Raw genomic sequence first — 20,172 nt, 5'->3', positions numbered from 1 at the left:
CAGAAGGGCTGGTGCTAACAGGTGGAAAAGCGTGACAGGCGGCAAAGTCTGATATGGAAGAGCACAGGAGGCATAACTAAAGAAAATCATTAATGCTCTCCTCAACACTGACTTCCCACATTTTAGGCGATTTCCGCCAGAGTTCTTTACGTATTTAACAGCTTTTTCATTAAAATGGCTTACAAAACATTACTAAAAATTCAACCTTCCTGCAAAAATCACTTATGCTAAAAACTGAACATTCACCAGAGCCCCAATTGAAGAAATAAAAAATTCATGGAAAAGATAATCTACAATTGTTCTTAAAGATATGATAGGACTACTAACATTAAAGAAACAGAATAAACCAGAATTTTGATTTGCAAAAGAGATCTAGAATCCATTTGTCCAACTGAATTTAAGAATTTCAAATTCCTGGCCCTTCACAATAACTTGGTAGAGACTGAACTTTTTCCCTAAAATTGGTAGCAGTTTAATTTGGATCCGTAATGTGCACTGACTCATGGTTGACTCTGGGTTTTAATTACTAATAAGTGAAGTGTGAATCAAGTCAAGTAGTCTTATAAGGAACTGTTCTACTGAACACTATTATTTGAGCTCAGGAAAATGACCAAAAAAAAAAAAAAAAAAAAAAAGGTAAGACAAGAAAAACCTTCAAAAGGGAATAAAGACAGCAAAACATTTAGAAAACAGATTCTTAAAAAACAGTAAGCTCTTACGTTCTGACCAATCACATATTTTGGTGATGTCAAACAGGTAGAATGAGCTAATATTTTTATAGTGAGTATAAGTTGACTTCCTGGAGTTTCCATATCTGCTTAAGGGAAGCACTCACATGTATCACTGGACCAGCTCATCCCTGTGAAGAATGGAGATAAGAGTTTGGCTTAACCTCAAGTTCTTATTCCCCGGCCATGCCTTAGTGATGACTCTTTAATGATGTAGACATAGCTAAGGAAAAGCGCAACCGTAACACATGCTTTTGCATTTTCTGTACTGCCTTGATTATTGCCAGATTATAGCATGATGATTTACGAGAGCTATGTTTCCTTCCTTTAAAGCTGGTTTATAAATGCCCAACAAAACAGAATTAGAAGCCCTGGGAGTGTTTACAGCCTAAGTAGTGAGAATTTAATTCACTCACTCATCAAATATTTACCAGAGCCCTTATAAAAGTGTCCTGATCTAAACTAGCTGCTGGGCGCATAAAAGTGAGCAAAGCTGCCTTCAGGGTCTGGCTTTCCGATCTAGTTGGAGAAAGAGATACCAAACGAATACACTAAAATACGATGACAACTCAGACAAATGGGCATTTACGTGGAAGGGGGTGGGAGGGGGGGGGGGGAGTGTGGGCTTAGGGAAAACTTTCGTGAAGGGACTTGATGCCTCAACCCGAAGACGGAGCTAGCCAGAGGGATAGCTGGGGCAAGGGCACCAGGCAGAGGGAAGAGACGAGCAAAGACTTCCCTTAGAACTGAAGGAAAGCCGTTGTGGCTGACTCATTCAGGCCATGGAGGAAAGAGGGAGAGTGGTAAGGAATTACATCTTTTTAGAAGAAAAATATGGGAAATATATTTTCATGTAGGATTTTTGGAAGAAAGTGTCTTTTTTTTTTTAATATTAAGGTTCAAAATTGGCAACATGGAATCCAATCTCTAGTTCTGGAAACAGGTGCAGCAAGCTCACCTGTGCACCAGACCCTTGGGCTTCAGGCCTCCACATTCTATCTGGCGCTTCCATCCCCCTGTACGACTACATTTGTGCCAGGCCCAGCAGGGTTAGGGCTGGGCGGGACACAGTACAGGGCTCCCTCCCAACATTACCTGTCTCAGTGTTGCTGTCACCACCTGAAGTTTGGGAGAGACAGGGCGCAGGAGTCACTGACACTTCACGGTCGTCTTGGAAGCCTGTCCAGCCACACACCCTCCCAGCTTCAGTGAGGCGGGCCACAGAGGCAGAGAACGGTGGTCCACTCCACCCTCCCACTTGATTTTCTTTCTTCGAATCTGTGTGATACAATGAAGCCAGCCTGTGGTTCTCAACTGCTTGAGGCCAGCTCTCTCCCATCCCTGTCACCAGCCATCTTCCATCCTTTAGCATGATGATCATGTCCTCTGGGGCTCAGAGTCTACAAAGCTCTTCTTTTGTCTACATCCTTTTCTAAATTATCTATTCTTTTCCAAGGAAGTATGGTTCTCTAAGGGCCACTTACTTGCTATCTCAGCCAAATGCCTCAACTTAAAATTCTTCCTTAAAATATTTTTTCTTGGGCGCTTGGGTAGCTCAGTCATTAAGCGTCTACCTTTGGCTCAGGTCATGATCCCAGGGTCCTGGGATCAAGCCCTGCATCTGGCTCCCTGCTCAGCGGGAAGCCTGCTTCTGCCTCTCCCACTCCCCCTGCTTGCGTTCTCTTTCTGGCTGTCTCTCTGTCAAAAAAATAAATAAAATCTTAAAAAAAAATTTTTTCTCAAGGAACAGTATTTTGAACATCTCTTAGGCGATGACTGGAGACAAGAGTGACCTGGAGTAAGGATGACCAAATGAGAACTGTAATCGAAACCATAGGAACAGTGGGGTCATCTTGGGCAGGGCTGTGGTCTCTGCCTCTGAATGGGGAGGGGCTTGAAATATTCAGAGTTGCTCCTTTACCTCTTGCACATTTCTTTAAAAACAAGGTTGAGACATTGTCTCAATTCCAGGAGATGATTTTTACCCACAGGACCAAGACAAGAAGGGAAGAAAACATCTTGTTTCATCTTATAGACATAATACTTTTTAGATCAGAACAGAAACCTGAAGAAAAGTTGTAAGAGTCAGCAAATTATTAGTCTCCCTTAGAGTTTTCACTCTTTAAGTGCTAACCTGCTAGTAAACGATTAGTATCTACTAATTCTCTATCTGCTGCATTATTCCTATTATCCGCTGTTATGTGATCCTCACATTCCCTTATCGATAAGAATTAAACAGGGGCCCATAATACACCTTCTGAAATAAGCCTCCTGTGTGTTTCCTGCAGACACACCACTCCCTCTTCAAAGAAGCAAAGGTCCACAGACCTTCTTGAATCTCTGGGGGCTGAAGGTGGTTGGTTGGTTCCATGTCTCCTGATTTCCCTGAGGAGGATACCATGATTTTCTCTCAAAGCTAACTTGAAGCTTTGCTTCAAGATAATATAGGGTGATGGCACAAAGACGGATCCATTTTCCTGAGACTTAAGAAACAAAAATTCTCCACAGCCTAAGAAATAATAGCAAAAGAATAATGATGAGCACTATCTAGGTGGCAAACTGAGATGGTCAGTAACTCTTACCATCTCCCTCTGTTGCTAATGGCAAATGAGTGATTTTAAGAGCTGCAGCCAGAGGAGCCTTACTTTCTAGTTGTTATTCTGCCATTACTGGGGCAGGACCGGGGGAGAGTGTCACCTACGTTCTTAAACTTTTGCTTTTTTTTAAAAACCAAAACATTAATGGTAACTACTGGAGGGTCCAGGAAGGACTAAGCAGATACTCAGGCATTATAAAGAGCCATGGTTTATGACAATATAGAAGTCCGTTCACCAGCCAGCAATCTCCAAAACCTTAACTTTTCCTCTATTAAAAAAAAATTATTACTTTTTTAAAGATTTATTTATTTATGAGAGCGAGTAAGCGAGAGTGGGGTGGGGGGAGGGGCAGAGGGAGAGAGAAAATCTCAAGCAGACCCCCTGCTGAGCACGGAGCCCGCCGCAGGGCTCAATCTCGCCACCCCAAGATCATGACCTGAGCCGAAATCAAGTCACCAACTGAGCCACCCAGGTGACCCAAAAAAGTTTTTAAAAGAATGTAGAACTTTAAGCTCAGAGCCACTGAAGGGGACTGTCGGTCCTTCAGCTACTTTCTACAAAAACAAGTGGCAAAAACTGAAGTATTTATTAAAGCAAGGAATCTGAAAAGAGGAGTAACATAGTTAAAGTAAGACATAAAAGGTTAATTGAGTATTTTGTCTATCGCATCATCTAAACAGTATACATATATTTTTTACTGTGGTTAGAACCCTTCAGAGATCTACCCTCTTAACAAATTTTTATGTACACAATACAGTACTGTTAACTACGATCTTGTTTAACTGAAACTTCAGAGCTGTTGAACAGTGGCTCCCCATTTCCCCCTCCATCCAGCCTCTGGCAACCACCATTTTACTCTGTTTCTAGGAGTTTGGCCATTTTAGATACCTCATTTACGTGGAATCATGCAATATTTGTCTTGTGACTGGCTTATTTCACTTAGTATCGTGAATTGAGCATTTGCAAAATAGCTAAGTGAAATATCTATGAAGTAGTTAACTGGCTAAAAGTATGTTTGTTGATTATCAACTATGTAATACAGTACTCTCAAACTATATTACTATCCCAAAAAGACTTTCAACAGAGGGGACGTGGCTAGGACTTGGGTAAGAGTTTTATGATACTAGCATAATCAAAGATCCTTGCATTACAAGCATTTCCCTTTCATTATTTAGATTCCTCCAATTTAAACTAACCGTAAAAGTCAATAATTAAAGTGAGTGTAAGAAAATCATTTGCTAGAGTGTCCTGCACAGGTGTACTTTCTATCTGCCAAGATCGAACTGGCTCTACTAGAGTACCAGGTTGTAAGGTGAAAAAAAATGGAAGAATCCAGAGTGCATTTAAAATTAGAGGCCGGGGCATAACCAAACGTACATCACTAGCTCTAAAAGTTAGCTGAGAGCCAGAGAAGCCAGTAAGATTAGATGTGCCAAGTATCCCATCTATAAGCAAACTGAAAAGCAAGTAACGCAATGCTTGGTGATCTGGGAAAACTATGATCTAAAATAAAGGATGCTCAGCAGAGAAGAGAGGTGAGGCCCTTCCTGAAAGTCTGTGCTGATCAACAAGCAATACTAACTTTAAAACAGGATGAGTTTGGGATAAAGATGGAAACCCTGAAGACTTTTAACACATATCTCAATATAATGCAAAAAATAAGACCAAGTAGTGCTTCAGATACTAAGAAGTAAACAGCAGCCATAAAAGTTTTTTTTTTTTAAATAGAAACTTGAGAAGTCTGAAAGTATTCCGTTGAGCCTCACGAAGTTGCCATTTTTTGAACATCAAAAGGTCCAAATATCAGTAATTTCATATGGTTCAGCCAAAGCAAAAGAGTGTTCACTTATTCAATGCTAAAAATAAAAACCTGAAGACATGCTAATTTTTGTGGCCTTGAAAGAAGGCTTATTTCTATGAGAAAATATAACCGAAGTAGAAGATATAGGCCTCAAGTCGTACAAAACTGTGGCCAGTCAGTGGCCATGTAAATAAGCCTAAAAATAGTATTTTCCATTTATAACCATCGTTTTTGTCTACAATAAGACAATTCTATTCCCAATAGATTTCTCCATCCCTCTTGCTGGATCCCTGAACCCAGCTATTAATGGTAAAACTTCAGGCACATAGTCCTGTGTCCACAGACACCCCACTTCTCAATCTATAATTCACTGCTTTCTCCTACTCACTCCATCCCTTCTCTACTGCTCTACTTTCTTCCAACTTTGGCACACTGACAGTCCCATCTGTCCATGTCAGGTTCCCCCCCCACCCCTTTCCTTTTAATACACCAGTGATCTAATCATTCTTGCATAGAAAGTGGTGATTTGTATGAGCCTTAGTCCTCATCCATTCCCATATAGATGAGCTGTTTTTTTTTTATTTTTCATTTTTTTTGCAGTGATATTTTATTTACTTATTATTTTTAAAATTTTAGGTAGTGAACGTACAGTGCAATATTGGTTTCTGGAGTAGAATTCAGTGATTCATCACTTACATACAACACCCAGGGCTCACCATAACAAGTGCCCTCCTTAACTTGGATGGGAGCTCTGTTGTTCTAAAGAATGCATGCAAGATTTGGCTTTCCGTTTCTGCCATATTTAGATTTTGATGCCTTCTCAAAAAACAAAACAAAACAAAAACAAAAAAATAACTTTCTGGATTCCTGACAATGTACATAGGGTCTGCACGACCTGACGTATTAGGGAAATAATTTGCAACAGGAAGGGCATCTCAATGTGCCTTCAACATTTTGTGATGATGGCCTTTCAGAACAGTGCAGGTACATTTCCGACTCATTCCATTGCACTTCATCGTTTTCTAACTTTGGTTCTGGCAGTTGTAGAGGCTCTTTGGTGGTGTTAACAACAAAATGACAAACATACTATTTGATATCCCACTGTTGTGAACGACCAGCACAACCACCGCCCCCTGCATTTACATACCTTGAATTTGCTATTTCCACTTTGGTTCTCGCCATGGCAGCTGCCCTTTGCGCGCCTTCAATTGCTCTGTCCACCTTCTCCCTAGTTTTTGTATTTCTTATTGGTATAAGCTGCTTCCTTATTCCACGGACCAGAATATTATTTTTGTATTTTCCCTCCTCTTTGGAGCCGTCAGGAAACACGGTGCAGCCATACCCGTGCCTCTTGTTATTTGCCCACTCGCCTTCATACTTCATGCCGTTGGAGCGCTCGCTAATGCCGAAACCATTGCGCTTGTCGTTCTTCCACTCGCCCATGTAGGTTTCCGTGGTGGTGGCGTCGACGTGGTCTTCCACGGGGCAAAAATCACAATCGACATCGCCGAAGCTGATCGTGGAGTTGGCATCGCTGGAACTAATTCTGCTCATGGCCGCGTCGCTGCGGACCGAGCTGCGCTTACTGGAGATGGAAGACTTGGATTCAGACTTGCGAAGTTTCATGCTTCCGAGAAGGGAGCCCCTTCGGAAGAGGCCGCCCTTCTTCTTGCCCGCGAGCTCCGCGTCGGCATGGAAGTTGAGCACGAAGCCGCCGCGGGTGCCCGCGGGACTGTCGGCAGCAGCCGCGGCGTCGTGGAGCACGCTGCCATTGCTCTGCTCGCTGCGCAGCGAGGCCATGGAGGTGCGCAGCGGGGAGCGGATCACCGTGGCCATGCCATAGGGCACGCTCTGGCGCACGCCGTAGCCATGCCGCATGCCGCCGGCCCACTGGCCCTGGTAGGTACCTTCAAGAGACCGTGAGAAAGCACAGCGTGAGTCGGGGGCAGAAGGGGTGCCCTCTTGGCTGCAAGCGCCCGGGTACGCCCCGGGAGAGCCTGGCGCATAGAGCAGGCAGGCCCACGGTCGGATCCCACACATTTCCAAGTCAACTCTAAGCGCTACTTTTCATCCATTTGTGAATTCCCGCCCTGTAATTTTGTGTCTATGGTTTTAATGTAATTGCATAGCATTTTCCAATAGTCTGGCAACTTTGCTTTTCATTTAAAAATTTATATGAGTGTACTACTTTCTAATACAAAAAGAGTGATCATTAGAAAACAACTTTTCTCCTCTGAAATTATATTATATATATTATTATTATATTATTATATATATTATAATCCCCCCAAAGGAAGGCAGTGTCACAGAAGATGAAATGAGTTCTATTTGTGAATTTTATTCTAATTTTACTCATTTAGCTGAAAACCTTTAAAAACTCTAGACCCGTCACTGTAACATTCCAACAGGCTCAAAGACTTAACATTATTGGTGACCTGAATACTCGGGACATGGGCCATCAGATTATCTTACATTTTTTTTTTTTCCTTTCATGTTCACCATTTTTTTAAGGTAGGGAAAACTTTAATATTTAGGCTTGTTATGTAGATTTGGGAGAAATTTTTGGAGCTAAGAGTGATTTGACAAATACTGTATGTATCCTGAATATAGCGAACCATTATGAAAAAATGGGCAGTTTAAGATTTTGTACTGCCAGGTGGAACGGTCAACATTTGTCCTGTACTAATTTCTGCTTTCTCCTCGCCATTCTCTTCACGGATTCCCCTAGTCTCTGACACTACATAATGAAACACATCATGGACTAGAAGCACTCTGAGGGCAGGATTACCTCCTAAGCAAACACAAAATTTCCAGTCTCATGGCTTATGTGCCCTGTGGTCTGTAGGTGTTTGATGACTTCATAGTAAATAGCTATGGTGACTCAAAAGAATATACTATTTACTCCTAGAAAAACTGAGATTAAGGCCAGAATAAAACTTCCACTACCAACAGTATAGAATTCATCTCAGAGCGAAGGTGTGTTTGACCATGTTCCTTAAAATTCTATTGATACCAGATCACTTTTTCAGTGAATATTATGCCATTTTAGGAATAGGATAATCTCTAAAGCATTTGTGTTCGGTAAGTTTTTCTATTAAATAAATTTGCTAAATAACCTGGTGTGGCTTTTTAAATCACATGAAAAACTGGGGGGCGCCTGGGTGGCTCAGTCATTAAGCGTCTGCCTTTGGCTCAGGTCATGATCCCAGGGTCCTGGGATCGAGCCCCACGTCGGGCTCCCTGCTCCACGGGGAGCCTGCTTCTCCCTCTGCTCTCCCCCTGCTTGTGTTCCCTCTCTCGCTGTGACTCTCTGTCAAATAAATAAATAAAATCTTAAAAAAAAAAATCAATGAAAAACTGAATATTAAAATTAGGGAACTTAGGGGAAAAAAATAAGAGGGGACTTAGAATTTTCTTTTCAAAATCAAGGTGATTTCCTTTAATTAAAGGCATTTTAAATTATAGTATCCCCCCCCAAAAGAAGCTATGTGGAGATTTTAAGACGTAATTACTTCTGTATTATTCATCATAACTCAGAAAATAAATCATGGTTACAGTCTTTTTTGACCTCTTTCAGTTTCTGATTATATAGATCTACCTTGCAGTCACCTCTCATTTCATTTTAGATTTCCATTTACTTTTTAAATACTTGAGCTATTTATGCTATATCATTGTGTTAATACGGCCTGATTATTTCAATGCGTTTAAAACTGTAATGGCTCCAAAATCAAGTTTTGACAAATTTCAAGACTATATTGTCTGTTTAGTCTGATAGATTTATGTCATATAAACAGACAACAGCAGGACAACAATGAAATTCTAAGTAGGTCTGGTACTATGAATGTCCTATTCTGGGTAAATGTTAAAGTCTTAACCTGACATTTATGAACTTCTGAGGAGGTAGGTGGGCCACAGCTTTCTCAAAAGGATTAAACCCCAAAGGATAAGGTAGTCACATACAACATTCCAGGTTAATAAGGTTCCTACTGAATATCAGCCTTTTCCAAATACCATCACCTTAACAGGGAAGGGAATTAAATTATCAGGAAATTTCAACTTTGACTCTCCCTCTGCCTATTTAGATAAAATACAAGTTCTAGGATAAAAGTTCTACAACCTGACTTACACATACTGAAACAACCTTGTTTTTAAAATATTTTGTCTAAATAGCAAGGGATGCTATAATCATCTCCTGTCTTTCTACATAATGACAAGTTAATTTTGCAAGAACGTTTCCAAAGGTGCTATTTGATGAAAGTTTTATACTTTGAAAATGCAACCATACCATCTTAGTAAATGTTTAACACTGAAGGAGAATTAACAAGTAGTTTCCTTAAACTGGTATCTCCAAAAGTAAGAAGAGTATTTAGAATTTCCAAATAAGTATTGCTTGAAAATCCAAGCAGTTTAAGGCAACAGTGGTAATTAGAAAGTTTAGGTCTCTGCTTAACTGTCAAACAGGAAAGGAGGCGGGGCAACTGCATTGGCCATGTTCCCATCCTATTTTGTTAAATCACAGTATATGGAAGACTTCTTCCATGGAATTGCTAAAAACCAATTTACAGTCAAACTGTTAGTAGTTCATCTGAAATTTAAAATAGGTTTAGTCAATGAACTTAGGGGAAAAAAAGGGCTTCTATTTTTTTTTTATGAAGCAGGTGGGTTCCAACTTCTCTCTGCTGTCCAAATAAAGTTCTAATTAGTTCCTCTCCATTCCTCAAATAAAGATGCATATTTCACAAGTGTAAAAATTATTTTTACAGGTTTTGCTTTAAATTATGTTCTATGACTTTTTCATCTGGGAGCTGGTTTTCTAGATATAGCCATTTTAACTACATAATCTTGTAGTGGAAGGCATCCAGTTCAGAATGAGTTCCAGTCAAATGTAGACTGCACTATGCCAAACTTATATTCATGTGCAATGAATGGGTATATGCAAGTATGCACATAGTTAATAAAGCAATGTGTCTTCCTAGATATTTTCAGTAGTTTATGACTGGTGGAAAAAAATGAGGTACAGATCAGAATTTATGCAAAAAATTCTGGGCACCTAGATTTAGATTTCATTAGTACGGTACTAATTTATTCTTAATTAATATTCAGGCAGTTTTGGCAACACTTCACACAAATCACTAATAAGTCAGGTGATACTCTCTATATGGAATTAATACTTCATCTTCTAGTTTAATGTTGTCACAAAATACATGGAATCAGATTTTCCCTAAGTTTGACAAAGGGTGCACAGTGATGGACAGGTGGTAGCGCAGAGACAAAAATAAACTCATTCTTAAGAAAGAATAGGGAAGGTGAAATTTCATATCTTGGTCAAAACTTTTGTATAGCAATACACTTCTACTTAGACCGCCACTTTATGATTAGGGACTTTCTAATTAAATGAAGTGACATATGAAAGAAAGCAGAAAATCAACTAGCACATAGTAGACAAAGTGATTTTTAAGGATTTTCTTTTTCCTTCCTGATTGGGAGCATATTTGATTTCTTTTTTCTTTTCTTTGGTAGAAAAGGAAAACCAGTCCTAAAGTGATGACATATTTTAAGGTTTAGAAATTTTTTAAAGTTAGTTTTAAATCAGAAGGCAGATTATCCATAAAGTCATCCTGGTCACCTATTTGAGCTTCTACAACACATACATAGAGGATCTTCATTGTGCCATATGTGTGTGCGTGTGTGTGTGTGTGTGTATTTGCTAAGTGTAATGATTCCTCTAAACCAAGAGATTTTGTTTAATGAGTAGTAACTTTAAAAGACTTCTTTTATTTATTATTTAAGACTAATTTATTTTTAACCTTCCCAAACTGAAGAGAACTATCCTTGGCCTTCTTAAGAAGTTATAAAATAACACGCACATTTAGAAACTAAATTTTGCGTTCTACTTTTGAGCATGGAATTTAGTTATATTACAGACCTAGGGCCTCCAATAAAATCCAATCACAAGCTAACATATTATAGGGCTGTCAACCAAGGCACTATATGCCCATTCAGAACATTTAAGGGCCCTAATTAACTACAGTGAAACTCAAGACTCCTGGAGCTCATATAAAAGTATTAGAGAAAGTTTTTTCCCCTCCTTTTAATCCATGAGAACCATATCCTTTATTTATATCGTAGGATGAAGAGATGTCCTTTTTTTAATCAAATTCTACCATTGAATCCTACCATTTTGCATTTGAAATACAGCCCAAGTGTTCTGAGTAAGTGAAGTGTACAAATTGTATAAGCTTTTATGCAGTGGGCTGGAGAAACTTTTAATTGGATCCTTTTAATTCCCTTCAACTCTAAGCTGTGTAATGACAAAAGTTCACACTGCCTCCCTTAACCTTTTTCAATTAACTATGATTATGTTTATCATCAGAAAATGTATTTTGCCAAAGCATAAGCCATTCATCCTTCTCAGCTTATTACACAAGTAAATTCATCAGGTTTTGACACCTGTTTCAGTAATGGATTCTTTTCCTAAATAAAAAAAGGGTGGAGGAACTCAGCCCTGTTCTATACACAATTTATTTTGCAAAATTGTTAAATATTAAAATCGGGTGAATTTTGTTCATAGCTAGCTAGCATGCTGAGGTCATACAACCTTAGTGCAATTTGGTGTTTCCATATTGCCATTCTCTGGAGTAAAGTGGCTGCTAACTTAGCAACTGTAGGAATGTATCGTTCGAATGTATTTCTTAAAACGAAGGCTTCATTGTTCATTTCTAAGACATCTTCCTAGTAACTTGCCCAGAGATCTCCAGGTCAACAAGGACTACGATTCTCCTGATGGAAAACCACTACTTTAAGGAACCGAATGAAAACCGGGAAGGGAAACCCACACCCTCTGAGCCCCACCTGCATCAGGTGGCCTCTTCACTTCCATAGCTAGGATGTTTCCAAATGCACTCCAAATAAGGTACAACTCCCCTACATCCTAGTTATGGGGTTCTGGCTTCTATCTTTAGGCAACTAGAGGGTCAGAAGCGAAATACGACTCCACGTGAAACCAATCCGGGGAGCGGTCAGCACCGACCGCCAGCCTCACAAGCCCAGCGCGTTCGCTCTAACTCCACCGGAGTGGTGTTTTCAAACCCGGCCGGGAGAGGGAGGGATCAGGAACGTAATGTGACGGGCTCAAGTGACAGCGTCCTCTCTCCTGCCCAACCCACCCAGACGGCGCTCCCTCCTGGTGGTAGTGCAGCGCTGGCGCCGGCCAGGTATATTCACGCCTTGCTCCCCCGGGTGTGGACACACTGCCCGTTCCAAGAACCGGGTCAGATCAACCCCCCCCGCGCACTAGTCGCGTCTCAACGCTGGCGCGGGAGATGGGTGGGAGGCTTCCCCAGGTGTTTTGGCGGGTTTCCGGACACGTGCGCCTCTCGTCCTCCCCGCTTCCCCGCAGCCTGGGCAAAGCCCACCGCACCAGCTCAGGGAGCAGCCGAGCCGCCTGCGACGCTGCTCACCTCCGTCCCCGTAGGTCTCCACGCCGTACCCGTCCTGCAGCCCGTTACTCCAGGTACCCTCGTAGCGAGCGGGGGTGCACAGGCTCTGCCGGACCCCGTAGCGCCCCTTGAAACCATGTGACCACTCCCCCCGGTACATCCACTTGCCCTTCGTCTCCACCCCCAGCCCGTGCCGCTTGCCCTGCGCCCAGTAGCCCTGGTAGGTGTTGCCGCTGGGCCAGGTGTAGCCTCCAGCCACCTCGAAGCCGTGCGACCAGGAGCCCGAGTACTCGCCCTGGCCCTTGGGCCCCGTGCAGATGCCATGCCCGTGCGCCTTGCCCTCCTCCCAGCCGCCGCAGTAGGTGCCGCCATCGTCGAAGTCGAACCTTCCGCCCGTCATTCGGGGGGCAGCCCCGGCGCGCTCCCCGCGGGGGCACGGACGCGGGCAGAGCTGGGCACGGCAGGGTGTAGCTCGGGGATGGGGGCCCGGCGGGCGAGCTCACGACAGCGCCCCGGGCAGCTCGCGCCGCCGCTCGGCTCCAGTCCGACGCCGCCCCCGTCCTCCCCTCTTCTTTCGCCGCCGCCACCGCCGCCTTCCTCCTCCTCCTCCGCCTCCGCCTCCTTCCCCGCCGCCGCCCGGGCCAGCGCCGCGCGCGAGAGGACAGCCCAGGCTCCGGAACGGACCTTCAGCTGCTCCCGCCCGCCCACGTGAGCCGGGCGCCGCCCCGCGCCCGCCCCTCGTCCCCTCCCCGGGCGCGGAGGCCCGGCCCCGCGGCGCTCCGGCCCCACCCGACCCTGCCCCCAGCCGCGGGAGCCAACGCGTCCCCGGCGGGCGGGCGGGCGCGGGGAGCGGTTGGCGCGCGGGTGTTCGCGCAGTGGCATGCCGGTGGGAGGGCGAGTGTACCCGGGGACGCGCGAGAATCCCTGCGGGTAGACGAAGGTGCGGCTGCATGTGTGGGGGCAGCTCGCGGGCGGCGGAGCCTCCAGTGTTTGTGTTGGGGTTTATCAAAGTGGTTAAGCTCCTGTAAGTGCGACCACGTGTGTGGAGGGAAAACTCCTGTATGCGTGTTTGTTTGCATGGGGTTTGTAGTTGCATTTTTTTTTCTCTCGGCATTCCAACTTGTGTACTGTTGCATTTGTCATGCTCAGCTGTCATCATGAATTAACATCTCCTAGATATATGTGTGCATGTGATATAAATCTCTGGCAGCCTAGATATAATTGTGCAGAATGTTCTTTTACACCTACCCATTTCTAAGCACATGTGTTTGCATTTATTTAATGAAGATACAGGGGGAGAGCAATGTAATTTGAAAAAGCACAGACTAAATGGGTCAGCTTTTTATTTGTAATAATGAAGAGGATGTTTTTAATCTGTCTTTGCAGGGGTATATGCAATTTCCTTTCACATCAGAGCCCCTAATGCCTCGTTTGTTCTTCTGACAACCTTAGAAATTCTTCAGCCAGGAGCTATGTACCCAACAGGCAGTCGGCTCAGTCTGTGGATATTGTGTAAGTGTCTGGAATGTACACCTGGTACCTCTCCACTGGTATCCACAGTTTAACAAAGTAAATAGAAGATCTCAAGGTGGAATATGGTAAGTAAAACACTGCTCTAAACTTACAAAAAGCCCGTGACCTAAAAAACTGGGGACAGGTGTCAGCTGATCTACTTTCCAGCTACAACACTGTTTTGTTGAATTCACTTTAGGCAACTCTCTTAAACTTGCAAACCTCTATTTCACCATCTGTCAAATGCGAGTGACAAGATTTGTTTTTCTCTTCCTATGTCAGATATTAACTTGAATATGTTGTGGTACAGTGCAAAGCCAAAAATTAGAGATTTGGTAGTAGGCAAGTTGAATCAGTATTGTCTCTAGTGAAAGCAGACATTGGTCTCAACCACCAACATACTTATGGGGACACCTTTCTGTGGTTCATAGCCTGGGGTCTGAGGCTGGGCTCTTGAGGGCAGTGCTTTGCAGGGATTTCATGATATTCCTTACGCTGAGAGGCTTTTGGATACTGGGGGAGCACCAGAGGCTGCCAAAGTTTCTCTCAGTAGGTATTTGATAATCAGATAAAAATGATCTGATGTCAGGATAGGGAGCAGGGGAAAAATAGACTAAACTGTGCAGAAAAAGGAACGGAAATTGACCTTGATTGGCTCTATCTCAGGACTGGAGCTGGCCTTTCCTGCTTATCTGGCTGAAATACTGAAAGAAAAATCTCAGTTTACACAGAACCAAATCACCAAAGAGAATTAGAAACCCTCATCCATGGCACTGCCTGCAGAGTTGCCAGGAATAGTGCTTACCCTAGTGGCCTGAAATAATTACGCATCTTGCTCAGCATCTTGTCCTAGACTAGGGATTGATTTAGGCCACTGGGAAAACGAGGGCCCAGGTCTTTGCTGCTGAACCATAATTCCATCTCTCTGTTATGGGATACGCCAGGATCAGGAGCTAGCATAGATGGACACATTGCCATCTATTTTGGTGTTCTGTTTGATATGAAAAACTGTGGTTGCTCAAGCCAACAGCTTTTTCCTCTTTTTAAACTGAATTTTTCATGAAGTAACCTTTGTCCTGTTTTTTGTTTGTTTTTTTTAATCTACACCCATATGTGTTAGGATCCATATATGAATATTTCAGGGCTAAGTTTTTGTTTGCAATCACGGTGGAAACTTTTTTTTTTTTTTACTTTTCCTAATGAGCTCTCATGCAAATGATAGATTTTCTGAAATAAACTAGCACAGAGAAAGTTTCTGGCTTCTGTGATGGATGTCTAGTCCATCTGTGGTGGGTGGGCAAGGGATGATGATGCACATACATTTGGATAGAATATGGAGATTTGGGGAGCCAAAAAGATAGGGCCATTTATCTCTTAATCTCTCTCTTGCTATCCGTAATAGATGTCTTCCTTGGAAGGCATCTTCATTAAAAGAAGCTATCTGATACACCAAATATCTGATACAAAATTTCAACTAATCATAATCCTAACCTGAGTCTGCCATTGGCTCTCTTCGTGGAAGAAAATTAGTATTGAGTTTTTGGTAGCTTCTAGAACTTTTGGCAAAGTAACCATGCAAGCCATGCTTCCATTTACCTGCTGCCATCACAGTGGAATGTTTCCCCAATCACACTGATGTGTTCATTCATGTAAGTGTTCAGGTTCGATAGCAATGGTGGGAGAAGACTGGGAAAGAGAACTAGGAAGAGGAAGAGGTGCTGAGGATGATGGCAGAGCAGATAGTAGGCAGTGGAATAATGTTGCAATTCACTAGTCAGGGTTAGTCATGTCCTTATTTTCCCTCTCACTCTGAACCTTTGCCCTGGATAAGGGGGAGTTGAATTTAGCTTTAAGGAGGGATTAGTAAGAAGAGAATGTGAATGTTGGTTTGACAGGTGGGGTGGGGGAGGCCATTGAAATCCAGGGGCTGACAACCACTTGAGCAGTTTCTTTTTCCCCATGCTCAAAACTCAGCTATGCTAGGCTTCCATTCTCCAAAATTTTGTAACAAAACTTAAGCCGTTTTGAGTGAGAATGTCTAGTAACAACTTTTTGGTGAGTATGTTTTGTTTAGAATTTAGTATTTTCTAATGAAGGCGTGTTTAAAAATGTATCAGTGACTTCATTTTATTTACATATTAGAGTTAATTATTGAAATTCTTGATAAAAATTTACAAATGACAACTAATCTGTAGGTGTTTATTGTCTAAAGTGTGTTTCTTCAAGATATGTAAAAAAAAGCACATACAATTAAAACTACTGGATTAAGTAAATCAAAATGATTATTTTTTTTTCCAAAGATTTTATTTATTTATTTGCGAGAGAGAGAATGAGAGACAGAGAGCACGAGAGGGAGGAGGGTCAGAGGGAGAAGCAGACTCCCCGCTGAGCAGGGAGCCCGATGCGGGACTCGATCCCGGGACTCCAGGATCATGACCTGAGCTGAAGGCAGTCGCTTAACTGACTGAGCCACCCAGGCGCCCAATCAAAATGATTATTATTAGCACATTTGTAATAAAGCATTTGTAATGACTTAAGAAATTCATCCACAATAAACACAAAAGAAATATGGTTATAAGCTTTGCAGAATACTTGATGTCAAAAGAGGGAGAAAATTCTAAAATTAATGGTCTTCACAACTTTGAAGGCAATTACTGAGTGCCAGATTCCATGCTCAGTTCTTTACAAGCATTAATTCATTTAAATCTCATAATAACCCATGGGATTAATACTAGAATTATAACCTTTTTACAAAGAATAAAATCAGGTTTAAGACATTTATGTGCCCAAGATCATTCCAGGTAGAAGTGGTCTGGCTGGGATTCAAACCAGGTCTGTCTGACTACAGGTGGTTCTCTTTATTACTGTCCTTTATTGGAGCAAGGATGAGCTTTCAAATGGGGGAAGGAAGCGGGCTGGGTAGAGAGCAGGCAGGGCTGGTGAAGGGGACTTTTCTTATTTTTTTAGAGTAGCTGGCCAGATGAATGGTGATGCTACTGTCTAGAATTAAAGAAATGGAGAAAGAAAAGTAAATTAGAGAGGTGGGAAGATAGGTTCACTAAGGAGAAGAAGATCCAGAAATATATCCCAGAGGAGATGTTCAGAAGGCAGTTGGGTAATACAGGTCGAAAACTAGGAATAAATTAGTCAGTAAGTAAATAATCCTTGATTTTCTCCTCTCTCTGGCAGCCATTCAGTAGTGCCTCCTATGGAGACTTGCATGGTGCACTCATTCCACCTGTGGTCCACTCTTGTCTCTATCTTCTCTAGGTTGCTCCCCCATGTGCATCCAGGACTGGCGGCTCATGCTCTCTTTGCCCCACACACTGTCCCCTGTCATTGTCTTGAGCAGGTTCATCTTGCCTCACAGTCCATTGTCTTTCCCAGTGCCATGACCTTTATCTTAAAGTCCTCAGACCCAGCCTGGACCTTACTTGGACGAAGATGTAGGCCAACTCTGAAAACTGGAAGTTTACAATCCTGCTCTTTGACAACACTCTCTGGTCTTTCCCACTCACTGAACAAGCCATTGACTTGCCAAAGTCTCTACTCCTTCCATATGCTACGTGTCCTTTTAGTCCTTCTCTGCCTAAAGGCCATATCACACTGTGCTTTCCAAAATGACCTCCTGGTACCTGCCCCATCCCTAATCTCATCCCTTGCTCCTAGGAAGCCCCTTCTGGAGGCAATCACGTGATGTACCAGTTGCCATTGCAAACCCTGGGGGCAAGCCTCAGGTCAATCCCTCCACAGACACACACACACACACACACACACACGGCAGATCTCTTCCCAGGCAACTTCCAGATGCCTGTCACCTGAGCCCCACTCAGCCCCAGCTCTTTCCTATTGAGCAGACGCCTTGTCTTCTCCCTCAAGAGGAGGAGAGCTAACTCAGGAACATCCTCCCTCTTTTTTCCTTTCTACAAAACTTATCAATGGTTCTCATTTTCTTCCTTTCCCCACCCACTCCAGATAGCTTTTTCCTCTCCTTGTTCTGGGTCAATTCCTCCTCTCATTTGAATATGCTGTAATTTCTTTTTTTCCATCCAACAACCATGTTCTTGTGTCCTCCACATAAAAACAGTCCTAATTTCTTGGTGCTGCTTTCACCTCAAGTCCTCTGTGTTTGTTCTTCTCGAAACTGCTGACCTCCTTGAAAGGGTATTACACTCATATAACCTATATATTCAAGAATCATACATATATATCATATACATTCACATATCCCACCTCTCATTCTCATGCCACTCGATTTGGGTTCTGTCCTCATTAGTCTGGTGAAGCTTATCTAGCCAGGAGGGACCTCCTAGCTGACAGATATAAGGGCATCTCTTCAGTTTCTTTCTTTCTTTGTTTTTTTTTTAAGGTAGTGTTTTTAAGATTTTATTTATTTGTCGGAAAGAGAGAGAGCATGCACACGTGCACGCACAAGCAAGGGGAACAGCAGAGGGAGAAGGAGAAGCAGGCTCCCCGCTGAGCAAGGAGCCCAATGTAGGACTTGATCCCAGGACCCTGGGATCATGACCTGAGCCGAAGGCAGACCCTTAACCGACTGAGCCACCCAGGTGCCCCATCTCTTCAGTTTCTATCCTCCTAGTGGCAGCTGTGAATTCGAAACTTGTGAGCACTCTCTCCCTCAGCTTCTGAAAAACCCATGTCTTTTACCTCTGCTTGCTCTCTTGTTCTCCCGCCACTTCAGCTGTCTCATTCCCTGTGTGTTCTTCTTCTTATCCCTTCCTAGTCTCCTTAATTTTAGGCTGGCTTTTGTGTTCTACGCATTAGCTTCTTAGTACCAGGATTTTGTATAATTGCTGGATACTTGTTGGCTTACCTTACACAACTAGGCAATCCTGCCCTAGGGGCTAAGAGTCTAATTTAGAAATAGTCTAATTCAGATATAAAAACACCAGCTGAGCCTTTTTTTTAAGTCTCAAGGGCAGTGCTTTGGTTTCTTCCCATGACTTGTCCCTTGTGGCTCTCTGCCTGCTCTTCCTAATGGGCAGAGATTAGCCTACGTGTCCAATGATGAGGCTCAGGGAGGGCTTCAGGAAAGTTCTCACGATGACAAAGATAAAAACAGATTAAAGGGAGACTTAAAAGAGGCAGTAAGCTTGAAGACACAGAGTGGATTGCAGGTCTGTACTGAGGCCCCAGGACCCGAAGCAAAATGTAAAGTGTACGTGTGTGCACGCGTCTGTGTGCATGTATGATTCCTGGGTTACGTTTGGAGACACATCTCTGAGAAGTATAAGGCTCAGACCTTGCTCCTAAGGGTATAAAGTATCTCTAAAGAGGCAGGAGATGAAAAAAGAAAAATAATTAAGGGACAAGGGAGACAGCTACAAGCAGCAAATAAGTGCCAAGGGTCCTAGGAGCTCAGAGGACAGAGGGGTTTTGTTGGCTATGATAGTTTGTAGGAAGCATGTGGGTAGAAGGGCTGTCCTTCCAATGTTGACATAGGATGACCTTTTTGCACGAAGAGCCACCCTACAGAGGGAGGGAATGAAGGGAACCCATGCCTGTGATTGTGAGAAAAGGAGACCTCCTGGGACCTGCGGACACAAGATGATGGGTGCAGCTCTCTCATGCTGCATTGAAGGTCAGAGTGCTTTATTCTGAAAATGAGAAGATACTGAGGCAACTCAACATTGGAAATAGCACAGTTGAAGGTGGCAAAGGAATATAAAGGGGTATTTGGAAGTGTTGTTTTTTTTGGTAAAGTTTTTATTTAAATTCCTATTAACAGAGTGAAATATTAGTTTCAGGTGTACAATATCGTGATTCAACACTGCTGTACCTCACCTGGGGCTCATGGGAGTGTTGGTATTAAGATGTTAAAAGTTGCGAAAATTGATGAGCTATCCTTTCGGTAACAAGTTGAATTAAGAAGGGAGGCACACAATTTGCGGAAAACACAGCTAAGGGGTAAGTAGCAGCTAAATGCGTTATAACTGAAAGAGAGGGGAAAAAATCAATTAGGCAGTAAAAGAAAAGTAAGTTATAGTCGGAGAATGAATCGTTCCAAGAGCCCTGGAATGGGATTTGAAACAATAGCCAGCAGTAGGAAAGGCTGTCCTCTGACTGAATGACGC

The 20,172-nt window shown here is 42.9% G+C and overlaps 2 protein-coding genes across 12 annotated transcripts in view; one reads left to right on the top strand and one right to left on the bottom strand.

Moving 5' to 3' along the window:
* Positions 1-13,175, bottom strand: part of JPH1 (junctophilin 1) — a 79,789-nt gene extending 66,614 nt beyond the window's left edge. For all 5 annotated transcript variants that reach the window (XM_045896372.3, XM_045896376.3, XM_045896375.3 and 2 more), the window contains exons 1-2: positions 12,587-13,175; positions 6,274-7,033 (exon numbers count right to left, since the gene is read on the bottom strand). In XM_045896372.3, coding sequence (XP_045752328.1) covers positions 6,274-7,033; positions 12,587-12,965 — 1,139 coding nt within the window. In that variant the 5' untranslated portion in view covers positions 12,966-13,175. The remainder of the gene's footprint in view (positions 1-6,273; positions 7,034-12,586) is intronic.
* Positions 13,176-13,353: 178 nt separating this feature from the next.
* Positions 13,354-20,172, top strand: part of GDAP1 (ganglioside induced differentiation associated protein 1) — a 45,516-nt gene continuing 38,697 nt past the window's right edge. For 5 of the 7 annotated variants that reach the window (XM_045896368.3, XM_045896369.3, XM_045896361.3 and 2 more), the window contains exons 1-2: positions 13,354-13,589; positions 13,952-14,163. Coding sequence is in view for 2 of the 7 variants with exons in the window: in XM_045896361.3 (XP_045752317.1) it covers positions 14,161-14,163 (3 nt within the window). In the remaining 5 variants the exon portion in view is untranslated. Of the gene's footprint in view, positions 13,590-13,951; positions 14,164-19,839; positions 20,006-20,172 lie in introns of all 7 variants that reach the window. The other 2 variants (XM_045896364.3, XM_045896362.3) reach the window with 2 other exon arrangements.

The sequence above is a fragment of the Mirounga angustirostris genome, unplaced genomic scaffold (assembly GCF_029215605.1).
Source record: "Mirounga angustirostris isolate CCGP_5_RB_7025 unplaced genomic scaffold, mMirAng1.0.hap1 SCAF_4, whole genome shotgun sequence".
NCBI lineage: Eukaryota > Metazoa > Chordata > Mammalia > Carnivora > Phocidae > Mirounga > Mirounga angustirostris.
Note: the sequence above shows the minus strand (reverse complement) of the source record. Positions and strands in the feature narration are given on the sequence as shown.